Genomic DNA, 16,675 nt, shown 5'->3' on the forward strand with positions numbered 1-16,675 from the left:
CACCACTGAACTAAGCATGTACTACATACCGAAGCATTCCAGGGAGTCCAGGGGGATGCTGAGTGGGCTGGGAGGACAGGGAAGAGATCCTAGAGGTGGGGACACTTGACCCAAACAGTGAAGGATCACTTGATCTTAGCCAAAAGGCTGAGAGGCAATGAACAGTGAAGTATCAGTATGCTAGCCTGACTTGGAGAAGGTGAGGAGGGAATGATGTCTAAGCAGGAGAATAGCATGAGCAAGTGTATAGAGCTGGGAAGTCATGGCATGTTTTAAGAAGAGTAGGAGGGTGGAACCAGAGCCAAGAGGATGGTCATGAGAGTGGTGGGAACCATATTACTCATCCATACCCTCCACAAACAACTCTTGGCCATGCCCTGGGGAGAATCATACCAGGAAGAGCTTGCACAGGTCCTGGAAGCTGGTCTGGAGGCATTTAGGCAGAGGTATGTGAGTATGGTCTATGAGGGGAGCTCAAGCCCTGGCAGAGCCTGTCCCCTTATTTCTCCAACTGCATGCCCTGGTGTAGCTGGTGGAGGGCCAGAATGGGATGCTCTAAGTGTAATGTCCAGGGCAGGGCAGGAAGCTATTTTTTCTTCTTAGTAATAATTAACGTGGAGCTGATAGTTTAAAAGGATGCTTATAAGGGTCAATGCTCTTCTTCCTAAGGAGATGCTCTTGGTCTCTTCACTCTGTTGGGTGAAGATGCTCTTGGTCTCTTCACTCTGTTGGGTGAAGGAAAACTTACATGGCCTGTCCAATGTCACTGCAATGGTGAGTGAGAGAGCCCATGTTTGAGCCCATTCTTCTTTATTGGGTGGACCTTTGGGACTAACACAATATGATTTTGAATATTCTGCATAAGCTCCTTGCTATATTGAAGAGGTGTAAACAAAATAAATCTTACCCAAGGTAAACTACATTATCTGCGCTAATTAGTGATGGCCCCACATTTCATCAGTGTAACATAGCCAAGCTTTAACTTCATCCTCTTTCCAGCCTTCCCAGACAGTCCATTTTTGGGGGAGGGTGATCAACGGGATCAAGTGGTAACCCCACTGACATTCTAAACTCAAGCTTTAATACCACTTACATGATTCTGATATTCCTCCGTTTCATTTTTTATTGTATCCTCTCAAATACAAAGGAGAGAAAGTGTTTAAATAATTGTACTCAGACTTTCTTAGAGGATGGCAAAGAGTGTGTGTTGGGTGCAGATGTGCCTAGATGCACAACTGTGGTGTGTTGTTGTGTGCATGCACACGTGTGGAGTGATTTCTATATGCTAGGCTCTGCTCTGAGACTGATGAGTATATACTCTTGTACTCCTTGTCCCAAGTCTGGTGGGAGGTACAACTCTCCTTTTATGACAGAGAAAATGTAATTCAGAGAGGTGAAGGTAAATGGCAGAGCTGGGACTTGAACCCAGGTGTTCTGATGTCCAAGCTCTCTTGACTCCCCTCAGGGAGTACATATCTACTTATTTAACAATAAAACATGACAATCCTAAAACCTATTGGGGCATATCCACACATTCGAGACCCAACTATAAAAATAAACTTCAAAGCAGATGAAAAGGAGCTCTGCAAACACAGAAACTGGTTAGTTATTACATGGTTCAATGTCTACTATGGCTTTGAGCTCATAGTGGCAGTGAGTCCTTCAAAGATGCTGATGACAATAAAAACAGGAAGTGATACAGAGGTAGAAGCCTTGGTCTGGGAGTCAAAGACTGGGGTTCTGGCCTCAGTTCACCCACTAATGAAAACATAATACAGCTGTATAGTAGTTTCTAGAACATTGTCTCAGGAATGTTCACAACATAGTGAGTGGACATCGCTGTGCCCATTTCATACATGGAGAAACTAAGGCCAGGGATATGCGGTCACTTTGCCAAGGTCATTCAGCTGGTAGATACCAGTACTGAGACTCGGATCCAGGTCCTTCACCTCTAAATACCACCACACAAGCTGCGTTTGCCTCAGTTTTCACACAAATATTTTTACTCTCGGTAAGTCCCTTCTCTTAAAACTTGGAGTCCAGGAAACACGACTGGTGTTTATTCACCTTCCCCAGTCTTGTTTGGCACCACTAGCAAACAATATTTCATGAATGAGGAAACAGGCATATACATTAGAGGTCAAACGCCTGTCATCACAGCAGACCTTTGTTTTCCCAGCTACGGTGGTTTCCTTCTCCCACGCTCTGACTACTTACTACCCAGTTATCAGTCCACGGCAGTATCTCAACGTGTTATAATGGTCATTACAAAGGAAACAATTGTTGAATGATTCAGTGATTAAAGAAACATGTATTGGGTATCTCGCATCCTGCTAGATGGGGGTATGGTGGGTAGAAGACTGAATAAGACACATTTCTTGCCCTTTGAGGAGCTTACGGCATTGACTAGCCACTACTTGGAAAGAACGTGGTAGAACTGAACAGACTTACTTGGGTTGGCCTGGTGCGATGGTAGTGCAGTTAGCATTCCTGTGACAGGGGTTGTTAGACTCACAGACATTGATTATGCTGCACCCCACTCCAGGGACATAATTGTGGTAATGTTCTTTACACTCACAGTGAGACTTCAGAAGATAGGGAGAGAAAAACAAAGGGTTCTCGTTAGTCACAGAAGCTGACATCCTTCTTTAGTCTATCTGTATTCTGCCATAAGAACTAACTTGGGGTAGGTCCAAGGTGTGGACTTCAATTAAAAATTTGTCAAAGTATTTGGAATTGGGAGTCACGTCTATGTATTTCACCCATTGGGAAATGACACTTTGTGGTAAAGTTTACCTTTTTAGATTTCTTGTTTCCTAACCCTGGGCCTTTCTAGATCCATAATTTCTGGCTTTAGAATACCTGCAGGTGAGTAGAGATGAGGCTCAGATGAGAGATATGATGCTCAGATGCTCCAAAAGAGTGGTTTTCAACTGGGAGTCTCAACCTGACATTGGGCAATGTCTCCAGAAATTTCTGATTCTCACAACAGGAGACAGGGGGCAGGGTCACCAGAGGCCAAGGATGCTGCTAACCATCCTACAATGCATGGACAACCCTCACAACAAAGGATTATCCAGTCCAAAATGCTGGTGATGTCAAAGTTGAGTAACCCTACTCTGGAATAGTGGGAATAATGAATGCCCTGCTGCTGTGTGAATAATGGGGATTTCTAAGACTTGAAAATCTGCCTTGGTCCCCATTTTTGAGAGATAAAGTTTATTTTTAATCTCACTCCCAAGGTTCTGGGACCTCGCTCAGAGTATAATGTGGCTTTTCCCATAAGGGTTCTCATTTTGAGGATGGAGGCTCAGCTCCTTGAATTTCTTTCCAAACCTTCCTCAGACATTGAGAGCAGAAATGGCATGTAATATACGTTTTCCCCTGAAGGTGAGATTGGGTCATTTCTCTACAGGGAACTCCTGGAGCATTGCCATGGGGCGATTGGATTGCTGGGGACATGTGACTGGTTGGGCCAGGCCCTGTAGCCTTTCCTTTTTCCAGAGCAGCAATATCCTGCTGTACAGAGATACTTCCTCCACTGAGCTTGATGCGCAGTTATGGACTCAGTGGGCACCCACTAAATAGTTGGTAGAAGAATGAGGTATTGGTGAAAGGGCTCTTTCAACTGGATTCTTCAGCAAAGATCTCTAGACCAGGCTGTTTTTCACCAGTCAAGGCCATGATGTGATTTAGAGGGACAGGGTCTCATCCCAGAATAGCCTCACTGCTCCCTACTACCTGTCAGGGCTGCCTGACATTTTATCAGGGCTCATCTCTTTGGGACAGAATATTTTTGGTTCTAGGAGTCCTCTCTCACCTTGAAAGGATATGAGAGAGAATAGAGGATTGTAAGTGAAAGTCGATGATATATTCACCCAAGATGTGGTTAATAGTTAAATTGTTAATCTGATTTGAGTTGTGTATATATTTTGTCAATTGCCATTGAGGAGCAGGACACAAGAGAATGTAGGACAGTTAGTTTTCCCTGGGGGTCTGGGAAAGTGTGAGTTCAGAGGATGGACTGGGGAGGGGACACGCTGAGGTTAGCCCTGAGCCCAGGGAGGTCTAATGGGAGAGGAACCTCAAGCTGAGCATCGAAAGGGAAAAGTCGGAGAACCTAGCAGCCAAGTCATACCCATGGCACGGTTTTAGCTTTGGTGGGCTGTCCTGCTTCTAGACACCCTAGTCCCATGCCTCATGTTCTCACCTGTCCGGGCCCGTCATATATGCACACTGTAGACTCTGTAGGGCAATTTCCATAGTGAGTCTGGCAGGGATCTACTGGTAAGCACACTTGGCCATCCCCGTGGTAGCCTTCTTGGCATGTGCAACTGTGCCGATTTGGTCCCAGGTACGTGCAATGAGCATGAGGATGGCAGATTGCTTGTAAACATGGATTGATGGCTTGAAAGGGAATGACAGGGTATGAGCTCATCAAAGTTGCACAGGCACTTGGATAGTTTTAAGAGAGAGAGTAAGATACAGTTTATCTTACCACACCTGATGCCCCCAACCTGTTGAACAGATTTATATATGGCTGTCAGAGATTATAACCATAAATATTATGTTGATAGATATAAATCCACACATTTGTGTGGATTTAAATATAAAATAGCATGAAAGAAAGCACTAATGCTTGTGGTATTTATAATAGGTACTGGCCTTGTCTAAGCATTTGCCATGTGTTAACTCAGTTAATCCTTACAACAACTCTGTAAGGTAGGAGCCGTTATTATCCCCATTTGATAGATAGGAAAATGGAGGCACAAGCAAGTTAAAAACCTTGTCCAAGGTCTTATATTTCATAATAAGCTGATCTGGGATTTGAATGCTGGCAGTCTACCTCCAGAGTTCACCTCAATATACAACACAATCTCTCACAAAGCAAATGAGCCTGGAAAAGAAGGAAAATATACAAGGCAGTGCTCATCATACCACGTGCCCTCTTTAATTCAACAATGAATCACTGAACATTATATCAAAAACTAATGGTGTGCTATTCCTTGGCTAATGCAATCTAAGTTAAAAAAAGGAAAGGAGAGGAAAGGAGAGAAAGACAGACTGTATTTTGTCCTAACATCAGTAGAGTTGATAAAAGATTGTTTAAAAATCTATTTATGTGCTTTGCTAATGGAGAGATTGCCATTTATTGAAAAGCTATCATGGATGAGCATGTGCTCAGTGCTTGTTATATATTTCATTCAACTTAACACAGAGAAAAATAGAAGTGCCATTGTGTTAATTTTAGAGAGGTTGTGAGCGTTTTTTTTTTTTTTTTTTTTCCTGTTGAGTAACTTAAACATCTCAATTAATGAGCTAGCAGGATCTAAATTCGACTCACGCTCGCAGTAGTGGCCGTCGCCTCGGTAATTGGGAAGGCATTTGCATTCCAGTTTTGTTTCATCTTGGCTGGAAGGTGAGCATCTCGAATTTTCAGGGCAGAGCAAGGCTGCACATTCAGGAACGGCTGCAAAGGAAGATTGTTGAGATACCCACATTAGTAGAATAACTGATTCCAAAAAATTCAACCAATGCTGTGTTCTTTGTGATTAAAAAAAATAATTAAAAAAGACTCACTGTGACAATTTGAAAAACACAGAATCTATAAAGTAAAAATTAACTGTTTTCTGATTTTCATTCTTCCATTTCACTCCCAAAGTAAACAATATCAACAGCCAATCTACTACATTCACGTACAAATTTATTTAGGCGATTTTTTAAAACCAAAATGGAATCCTGTGATGATATTTAGCAACTTGATTTTTAATTTAACAATATATTATGGAGCTTTTTTAAAAGATCCATTTTAATCTCTTATAACTGCATAGTACTTCATTATCTGGGGGGCACAGATGGTTGTCAAAAACAAGAAAACTAACATGTTATCCAATGTGCAAAGCTAAGAAGTTAGGCTAATACAGTTCCACAGGTGCTGGTTGAAGATATGAGACTCCTGGGTCAGAGGTGAAGGACAATTTATTACTCACATCAAGAGCAGTAGCCAGAGTGGTGGCATTTTTGCACCAGTTCTTCCAAGCCCCAAGTACCCTGGGACAATGCAGAGAAGGGCTGCACTGGATTGCGTTATAGGGGAGGAGCCCCAATTTTAGGGAACCTAAGTTTTTTTTTTTTTTTAAATAATAGGCAATATATTATTTAGGACCCAGGCAAGAGACAATACCACACAGTTATTTAAACAGGGAATGTTTTCATGTAAAGAATTATCAGCAGAAAATTCAAGAAGAGTTAAAAAGAGTTCTAAGAATGAAGCAATAGTGGATATATACAAAGTAACCACTCCACCAGGGTTGAAATAAGCACCCAAGGTAGAGCCTTCCTCTCTCCAGGACTGAGACCCAGATGTCACTGAACAAGGGCAGGCCTTGGTCACTAAGTGGTAGAGAAAGCGCTGAGGTGCCATGGTGGTGAGACTTGCCAGAAATCTTCCCCTTAGGGCTCCAGGGAAGGTCATCCACATGGAGGTGCCAAGCCTCAGGGTTCATTTGGTGCCTGGGGAAGCTGCTTGCCTCTGAGTGCTGCCAGAATCAGAAGTTGAGAAGCTACTCCCTCGGAAAGGCAACATACTTCTGCATGTGGCTGGGGCCAGGGTGGCTTCAGGGGCTAGCCATGTGGGAGAGAAGGGACGTGGCTGGCTCTCCAGATGGTCAGCCTTGCAGGGCCCTTGGCACGCATGGCACTGAAGAGAAGGCATACCAAAGAGCAAGCGCACCTCTGTGTGGTGCGGCACAGGCCTGTGCTGTCCGGGGCTCCTGGCCCTGCCACTGCCACCTGACTCAAGCATTAGTCAAGGTACATAGTAGATAAACACTGGAGGAAGCCGAGTCCTGCAGGGACCTAGCACTGGAGAAACTGGAGGGCTGACCAGCGGAGAAAACCGAAGTTCTGTGGGGGTCCTCGTGAGTGAGCGGTAGCAGAAGCAGGAAGAGAAAACCCTTCCTTCCTCAGTGGCCCTCCAGCACCCTCTATGCATAATTTTTTACCTCTTGGGCTGGCGAATGAGATATATTTACAAATTCCCCTCCATTTTCACAGAGCAGACAAAAAGGATGAATTTTGAGCTGAAAGGTAATCCATTGATACCTCGAACAGGCAGTAGGCATGCCTACACTTTGTTCCCAAGGGGAGACCCTACATCTTCCAAGGCTGTTTGCAATACAAACATCCCAGAAAAGATGTTGGAACAAAGAGCAGTCAAGTGTGCTGCCCTCAAGAGGTATACAAATAAGAGATACTCAAGGAGGATTGTCCCCAACAGTGGCCAGTTGAACCAAACATTTGTAGAGAATATCCCCCCACAACTCTTTCCATAAAGTTGAAGCATTGCCAGAAAGTGGCTGCCCTTTCAAGGATTACATTCCAAACTGTCTTTGCATCTAGGTGGGGTCACATGACTACATTTCAGTGATGGGATATTGAGAGGAAGCTGGATGTGTCATTCTGGATTTCATTAGCAGGAGCTTCTCCACCCTCTCTTCTTCCTTCCATGGCTCAAAACAGAACAGTCTGAGCTGCTATGGAATGGCAGAGGCACAAAATAGAAAGATCTGGATCCCTAATTACCATGTGGTGGGAAGCTGGTATCAGCTACAGACACCCACACAGGACTATACATGAGTAAGAATTATACCTCTGTTATGTTAAGCTGGAGTTCCCCAAATTCTTGGGTCATGGTGTTTAGTGTCTTAATGTTTTCATGGTGTCCCAGTTTAAAAGAAGTATCTACCAGGTCCGTTTATTAAGTTGTTAGAACCGAAGAATTCAGTAAGTGTCTCATGAGACCTCAGTAACCATTTGAAAAAGTAATGTGGTTAGTATAAAGAGAAATATTTTTATTTCATTCTTAAATAACCACATTTACTAATAAGTGGAGCGTGTAGCTTTTTGGGCACGGCCCAACTTCTCCAACCTTGGAATCAGATTGGAGACTACCACTGAAGGATTTTTGCATGATACTTGCTTTTCATCTTAGCAAGCCCTGAAAACACAGTTTTGTAAAGATGGTATCATTAGAAGGGATCTAGTGCTACCTAATGTTGAAATTGTGAACTAACTCAAGCTAGCAACTCAAGCTAACTCAAGCTAGATGCATCGCTGTCTCCCTCAAAAGTTTAAAATATCCCATAACAGTCCTGTGAGTTTGATGCGGTAGCTTGGGATGCCTTGTACAATGGTGTTAAGCCATTGGATTTTTGTATTTGCTTCTTGCAGCAGCTAGCATTATCCTAACTAGAGTTGGAGGTACCACAGTTCATGTAATGATTTCCAGCGGATGGACATTCGAGTTGTTCTAGCTTGTGTTGTTCTTACAAACAATACTGCATGGATTTCTTTTTACATTTATTTTTACCTACTAGTGCCCACCTCTCTTTTTCTCCAGGTAAATTCCTAGAAATGGGGCTATGGCAATAGACTGTAAGCATACTTCAAAAAATTTAATAGATAAATTTCCCTCATAGGTTGTAGCACTTCATCTCCCCATTGACTGTACTGCAACTTTTCTCCTACCCACAGTAGATATTATCTGTCTTTGCAATCTCTGTAACATAGTGAGCAAAAACAAACCCCAAACCAAACCAAAACCAAACCTCCAAACCTCCTAAAATATCACTTTGTCATGATTTTAAATTCATCTGTGATTCATTGGGATTTCTGCATGGGTCAAGCACCTTTTCTATGCCTGTTGCCTAGTTTTTATTTCTCTTCCTGAGAAGTAGCAGTTCTTTGGAAAATTTTTAAAATTGGGTTCCTATTATTATGATAACTTCCCTGCCATGTGGGTTGCAAGTATTTCATGCCAGTCTATTGTTTCTCTCTCAGCAGAATTATTTTGTCATTAGGAGGCAAATCTGCCTGTGTTCTCCACTAGGGTGGTTTCTGGGCTGGGTTTACTGTCTTATGAAAAAGGTCTTTGCTCATGAGTCCCCTGGGCAATGATGGGAGTGGCCAGGAGAGAAGGCTGACTGAGGTCTCCAGAAGGGGTAATTCTTCCCCCCTGAGTCTTATTTATTTGAGAGAGAGAGACAGTGAGAGAGAGCATGAGCGAGGAGAAGGTCAGAGGGAGAAGCAGACTCCCTATGGAGCTGGGAGCCGATGCGGGACTCGATCCCGGGACTCCGGGATCATGACCTGAGCCGAAGGCAGCCGTCCAACCAACTGAGCCACCCAGGCGAGGCGTCCCCGAAGGCTGTGTTTTATTCATCCTCCTTACTGTGCATAACCCCACAGTGACTTTCTATGAAATGAGTTTGAATTTGTTGCATTTGAATCTTGTCCAGTCCCTTCATTTTACAGACCAGAAGAGTAAAATCCAGAGGATAAGTGAGGCTAGTGTCACAGGAAGAATGTCCAGTTTTTAAAAAAAAATTAAATTTAATTTTTTCAGTGTTCCAAGATTCATTGTTTATGCACAGTTTCTTAATGGCTGGCTCCAAATTCACCCTTCATTACCCGCTCTTTGATAATGGACTGGATTCTATTTCTCCTTTGCAGTGATACACGAAGCTTGGCTGGTAGGGGGATTCTAGGGGATACTGCAGGAAAAAGGGGCTCCTCTCCTTGCTTCCTTTGTCAGGGTTCTGTTTCTGCTGTGTGTGCTTGCCTCTGCCATATAGTCTGTCAGTGGTGTGGGTGTGTGAGGACACTGCTTCAGCCATCATTCAGAGTGCATGGTCTACTGGTCACCTTGCATCCTCAGCCGGGACCCCGTGGCCACCTTCCCGCAGCCCTTTCCGCACACCGACGTTGCACACTCTGAGTTTGGCACCCCCAGCACTCCGGCTTCCTCTGTGTGTTTGCTCACCAGCCTTGGCTCATCTGTGTCCTGGAGCCTTTTTGCCTGCCCACCAGGTGAGTGTGGTCCCATGCTGGCTTGGGCAAACCAGCAAAATTCTCCTCTACCCAGTGGCCTGCCACCATACCTTCTCCAACAAGGTTTGAACTCAGCCTAGGGGATAACCACCCCTTTCCAAATTTCCTCTGTTACACTCTAGCAGCCCTAGAATTCACTTGGTGCTTTTATAGCCACTCTCCTGTCATAGCTTACTAATTCTTTCTATTAAGCTTTCCTTTTTCAATCACTCTGTGGTCCCTATCTCATGCTTGGACCCTATGGGATAGAGCATTTAAAGAATTTCAAATGATTTAGGTCCCAGTCTTCTATTTGGTAGTTTCGTGACCTATGGTGACTCACTTAGACTTAGTGAAGCTTCATTTCCTGTGCATGTGTTCTGTACTTGAGACATGAACTTGAGAACATGGTTGTCTCCCTTACTGCACGGATGACTTGTTGCCATGGCCTCAGCTGGTTTTCCAGCTTTCTTTAGTCAGTCCTTCACACTGCTGCCAGCTTAAGTCATAGCTATGTCAGTACATCGCTCCCAAATCTCCCGTAACTTCCTCCTCTATACCGTCTCTACCCTTCCCTCTCCTCCCCTTCCGCCCGCTTCCCTCCCCTCTCCTTCCTTCCCCTCCTCTCCTTTCCTTTTCCTCCCTTTTTAATTTTTGGTTTTCTCCCAGGAACACATTCAGTGGTGCCTCAGCCACGCAGAGCCCCGGTATGTGAGCACAGAGTTGAAATGCATCCATCTGTGCCTATCTGGTCTGGCAGGGCATTAAGGAAGCTGGCAGGACTTACGCTTGTCGCAGTTGGGGCCGGTGTACGCAGAGTAGCATTCACAGCTTCCGTCACCCTCTCTCCCACTGTTGCACACTCCGTGCACACAGTTGCACACTGCAGACAGAAAATGGGGATATTTTTTTCATTACCTGATAGAGATTTCCAGAGATTCTGGAGGAGTAATGCTTTGGGAGAGTTTTCATTGAGAAGCTGTATAAGGACACAGGGAGAGTCAAGGGCGTGAAGTCTTAGAGACCCTGGTTTGGATCTTGGCTTCATTTTCCTTCTATTAGCTCCAATTTATTTATGTATAACATGAGGATAGTGATACCTGCTCCTGGGATTTCTATAGTTGGATGAGATAAGGTAGTGGTGTGTTGGAGTGCATTGGAGGGCTTTTCTCTACTTTTAAACTAGTTACTTCATCATTGGATGTCTCAAGAAGGGAATTAATGTAATGTTTTTTATACACTGGTCACGTTTTATAGAGAAAAGCTACCACTGACTCAATCACTGTTGGTGGTGGGGATCTACTGTCTGTTGGGCTAAATCCTACTTCCTGAATGATGGGGACCTTCAAGTACAAAGATAAATTTGAAAAGGTAGAGAATAACTATGCCTTATCTTTTAGCTTGAAATAGATAGCTTTTTAGCCCACTGAGAGGTCATTTCAAAAATGACAAGTGAAAGGTATTTGAAATAAGTGGTCAATTCTTTAGCATTCAGTCTGCAGCTCACTTGTAGGAAGATTTATAATCTCGCTGGGTCACCAGCACCATTGGCACAGCCCTTTGTGCAACATACTGTATTGGTTTCCTTCTCCTGCTGTAACAAATTGTGTAATGACTTAACTGTGATGTAAAACAATACAGATTTATTATCTTAGTTTACTTACCTTAATTCTCCTTTGTCATATAGCCTAACATGTTTACAAGTTCCAGGGCTGAGGGTATGGACTTCTTTTCAGGGACATTCTTCTGCCCACCACATATGTTCAGTGCATGTCAGCCAATTTAATATTAACTCAAGTGAAACATAATTAAGATTTGTTGCTTAAAAATCTAACCAAATATTGGCAAAGCAAGGATTAAGGAAGTATTCCAAACATTTAGTAAGACATTACATCTTTTGAAATCTTTGTTATGTGTCCCACTTTGATCCCCTGATCTTTGTATCTATCAGAACTGGTATCCTTCAGGTGCTTGCCGTGCTTTGCCTGGACTGCTGCAGTAGCATTTTATCTGGACTTGGTGTCCAAGTTCTCACTTCTCTGTTCCATCCATTTCGTGTGACCATAATGGCAGGTGATCTTCCCCCAAATACCTCAGTGACCACGAATTGCTGACCAAATAAAATCTAAATCCCTCTCCTTGGCAAACAAGGTTCCATCCAATGTGATTCCAACTTTTTTTACTTTTCATTTTCCATGGCTTCATTTAAAACATCTTAGGTTCTAAGCACAAAGGATGACTCATTAGTTTACCTTCCTTCCTTCCAAACACACATTGAATATCTCTCATGCTCAGGGTGCTGTGCTTGGGGTTAATGACCTAAAGAGAAACAGAACGAAGTCCGTGCCCTCTATGTCTAATGGCAGAAGGCAGCCCATCACAATGCAGTGTGATGAATGCCAGGACGTGATAGATCAATGGTGATGGGAGCTGGTCAGGAATAGCTGGGTGGGGCTGGCCTGGGAGAGACATTCCTCCTGCACTGCACACTTCTGTGACTTTGCCTCCCCTGTGCTCCCTGCTGCACACGAATAGAAATCCATGAGTGACTCTGCTACTTCTGTCATAACTGCTGACCCTTGCTGCTGACCGTTTGACCACTGGTGGTAGTAGACTCTCAGGCATAGACAAAATGGGTCATTACAGTAGGTTGTATTAGTGGGCAAGGTACAAAGAAGGTGCTGCTGGAGCCCAGAGGAGCAGCTTCTGTGCTGGGACCTCTGAGCTGGCAGCACAGAGGTGGGGGTTTGGGTGGCCTCGAAAGGTGAGCAGCAGAGCTGCTCGTGGTGGCCAGAAGAGGTAGCTGCTGGGTTATTTTTCCAGTTGCCCACTGTCATTGTTTATTTCTCTATCCAGACATGATACTGCAGTGGCCTAGTTTTTGTCTTATTCCAGCATGGATACAGCGAGTCATCGATGGTGATACCCTATGAAATTGTCTGCTCTGCAGGGCAGCACCACTGCCTAGCTGGGAGCAGTGAGCCTGGCTGCTGGCCAACAGCAGGCAGGGCTGTATTTTTTCTTTCTCCATCTATAGAGTATTCTTCTCTATTAGACCGGAATCCCTTGGGAGGCCTCCCTCCTCCCTGTATTTCCCTACAACATCTCTTCTGTTGCTTTATCACAACACCCCCAAGAGCACAAGTACATTATCAATCAAGACAGCATCCTACAGGGCCAGGATTAAGGTGAGAAGGGGGAAGCAGGATACAGGGAGAGTTGCGGGGAGGCAGGGCAGAGGGCGGACAGAATGAGGTGAGGTGGCTCCAGTGCAGAGTTGGATCCTGCCTTTCTTTGAAATTTGGATGTTTTGCTCAAGAATTTAAAAATATGATTGTCATGGGTTGAATTGGGTACCTCAGAAGGATCCATTGAAGTGCTAACCCTCTGTCTCTCAGAGTCACCTTATTTGGAAACAGGGGCCCTGCAGATGTGATTGGTTACGTTGAGGTCCTATGGGGGCCTTCACCCAATATGACTGGTCATTCTAAGAAGAGGAGAGGACACAGACACGAGGACAAGTCAGCCATGCGCAGGTGGCAGTGGTGCCCCTCAAGCCCCAGGACGCCTGCCCGACCAGAAGCTTCGAGGGATGGAAGCACCCTCTCCCAGAGCACTCAGAAAGAGCACGGCCCTACTGACATACTGCTTTTAGATTCCTAGTGTCCAGAACAGAGACCCTAAATTCTTGTTTTTGAAGCCATTCCTTTGTGGCCCTTTGTTATAGGGGTCTTGACCGAGAATTGAAATGACTTATCTTGATTACCGAGTTTTTGATGCCTCCTTAAATTTGTCACCTGAAGCAGGTCTCTCCTTCACCTCACCCTAGCATTGGCTTTGCATTTCCATTTACTGAGCACTTACTATCCATCAGGCATTTTGCCACATGTTTTACACACATTGTCTTCTGGGATGCTCACTGCACTCTGTGAGGTAGAGCTCATGAACCTTGTGTTACGTATGAAATGTGGGAGACATCCAACTCAAGTATTCATAAAAATAACATCAAAACTTAAATTGGATTTGTAATTGTCATCCTCACTTCAGAAATGGACTTGCCATTCTTTCTATTTGAACAAAGCACTCTGATGCTCACCTATGGCTGTAGCTGTTGGAACAGGAGCTCCAGAGAGAGGCCAGATTGGTCATGGAGGCAACAGGTGTGTGGAGGGGGTGTACTAACTTTCAGTAGAGAAGGGTCAATTCAACTCAATTACAAAAATATCTACTCAGTTCCTCCCTAGTGGCAGTCACTGTAGGAGGCACTGGGTATATGAATATGAGTAGTTCACAATGCCTACATTCAAGGACTCACACTGTAGTGGGGAGCTGGACTCAGAGGTTCAAGGTCTTAAGGGTCGTGCAGCTGATGGAAGAACACGAGGAGGCAGAAGAGGGAAGTGAATGTAACCCAGCCCTGGCTTCCAACTTCGATGTCAACTAAGAGTTGTCCTTGCCACTGAACTTCCCTCCAGGCTCCCTGTGTTCTGTGTTCTGGTACAGCCACTGTACTGGATTAACTGGCCTGGCATGGACAGCCTTTGGAAACACCTGATACCTATTTCAGGGTCACCAGCCATTGCCAAGAAAGTGTCCTTGGGAAGGAGAAATGAGTTGTGGAGGGATTCTGAGATATCTTTTAAAGAACACTTGGACTTTGTTGAACTGGTGTCAACAAATCTAGAGAGACACAAAAATATTTGGGGTGTGTGACTTTAAAGTGGCCAAACTATGGCCATTTGGGTCAGGGGGGGGAGTGTTCTGGTGCAGCCACTGTACTGGACAGTGCCTGATGCCCCCAGTGCTATGCCCCTTAGCAGAGGGAGCTGCTTCTTCTCCTGTTCCCATAGCATCCTGTGTGTGCTGTGCACCCTGGATCATAATTGTCACCTGCACTTCAGCTCCTTGGGGAGCTAATCTGTCTCCTCTTTAGCATATTATTGTTTGTCTGGGGGTCTAATGTATGGTGGATGTTCATCAGGGGCAAGAAGAGTGCAGTGTTCAGGTGCCCAGGCTCTGGAGTAAGATATTGGAGTCTAATTCTGCTTATATTCCCAAAATAGCTGCTTGACCTTGAGAAACCTCTCTGCTTCTTTATCCATAACATGAGGAACCCAGCTTGCAGAGTTGTGAGGATCCAAAGAGATCATGCCTGTCAAACTTTGCACACTGCCTGATGCACAGCGGGTGCTCAGCAAATGCAAGCTACTGTTATTAATGAGACATAATTGTGGGACTGATTTGAAAGTCATGTCAGAGATAGGGGGCTTTGCATCCTGCTCTTACCAGGAATGAGGCACTGAGGAGGTGAGGGCATTGGCAGCAGAGATAAAAACCCTTGGCCAATGCAACTCTAAATCATTTCTAATCAACAGCAGGGTAGGAGAATGCTTGGCAGCAAGTTAAAGTCAGTGTTAAAAATAAACTGAAGCTAATAGAGCTGTCCTACTTACAGCCAGAATTGCCACCTCTGTGGGACCAGTGCCTTACTGGATGAAACCACACTGACACCCAGTGGAGGCCCAGCTGAAAAAGATTGCAAGTTTCCCTCGTCTTTGCTAATGGAAAAGATCAGCCATCACTGAACCATCCATCCATCCACCATCCATCCATCTATTAATCCATTCATCCACCCATCCATCCATCCACCGACCACCTACCATCCATCCATCCATCCACCATCCACCCACTCGCCATCCATCCATCCATCCATCCATCCATCCATCTACCCATCATCCACCCACCATCCATCCACTGTCCATCCATCCATCCATCCATCTACCCATCATCCATCCATCCATCCACCATCCATCTACCCATCCACCACCCATCTATTCACCATCCATCCATCCATCCATCCATCCATCCATCCATCCATCTACCATCCATCATCCAATCCATCATCCATCCACCATCCATCCATCCACTGTCCATCTATCCATCCATCTATCCACCATCCACCCACCATCCACCCACCATCCATCCATCCATCCACCATCCATCCACCATCCATCCACTCACCCAACCATCCATCCACCCATGCATGGTTTGGTTACCACTGGACTGTTTTTGTCCTTGCTGACTATATGCTTCCATTGAGTGAGTGCTTGTGACCTGCTGCTCAGAGCTTTGCTACGTTGTCAGTCCCACAGGCAGGTATTATTATTCCTATTTTACAGATGGTGAGGGTTTAGAGAGGCTAAATAGATTGCCTCAGGTCACAAGCAAGTGAAGTTGGACACATACTCAGGCCAGTCTGACTTCAAATCCTGCTCTCCTAACCATTACATTCTAGAGTTGTGTTCTCCAATATGGTGCAGACCAGCTGTATGTGGCTATTTAAATTTAAATTAAGTGACATGAAGTGAGATTTAAAGTTCAGTCCTTCAGTTGCACTATCTGTATTTCAGGTACTCAGTGGCCACAGGTGTCCAGCCACTGAGGACTAGGCATCTCCTTGGATGGTACAGAGTCAGGATATTCCCTCAACTCCCAAAGTTCTACTGATTGGAAAATGGAGCTTGGAGTTTTCTCTTCTGAGTCTCAATTTAGGTTTCTTAGTGATAAATTTAGGTTTCTAAGGAGGAATAGGAGGCCTAAATTTTGTCTTGTCCCAGGAATTCAGGTAGATAGTTATCAAACCACTCTGAACACCTAAAACTCAACAGGAGATTGAAGAGAAGAATAGCAGCAATTTTATGAACAGTAAAGCGACTACTTTCTGGAAGGTAGGATGTGCAGTGAATCTGAAGAAATATACAGGAAAATACACTGTGGGGGGAGAGGCCAGATCTCGGCAAGCGGT

General features: G+C 44.6%; 1 protein-coding gene across 2 annotated transcripts in view; it reads right to left on the minus strand.

Annotated features, from left to right (window-relative positions):
* STAB2 (stabilin 2) overlaps nt 1-16,675 on the minus strand; it is a 166,974-nt gene that overhangs the window by 116,173 nt on the left and 34,126 nt on the right. For both annotated transcript variants that reach the window (XR_004286657.1, XM_032346573.1), the window contains exons 6-9: nt 10,658-10,753; nt 5,345-5,470; nt 4,211-4,407; nt 2,452-2,585 (exon numbers count right to left, since the gene is read on the minus strand). Coding sequence is in view for 1 of the 2 variants with exons in the window: in XM_032346573.1 (XP_032202464.1) it covers nt 2,452-2,585; nt 4,211-4,407; nt 5,345-5,470; nt 10,658-10,753 (553 nt within the window). In the remaining variant the exon portion in view is untranslated. The remainder of the gene's footprint in view (nt 1-2,451; nt 2,586-4,210; nt 4,408-5,344; nt 5,471-10,657; nt 10,754-16,675) is intronic.

Source organism: Mustela erminea, chromosome 6 (genome assembly GCF_009829155.1).
Source record: "Mustela erminea isolate mMusErm1 chromosome 6, mMusErm1.Pri, whole genome shotgun sequence".
Lineage (NCBI taxonomy): Eukaryota > Metazoa > Chordata > Mammalia > Carnivora > Mustelidae > Mustela > Mustela erminea.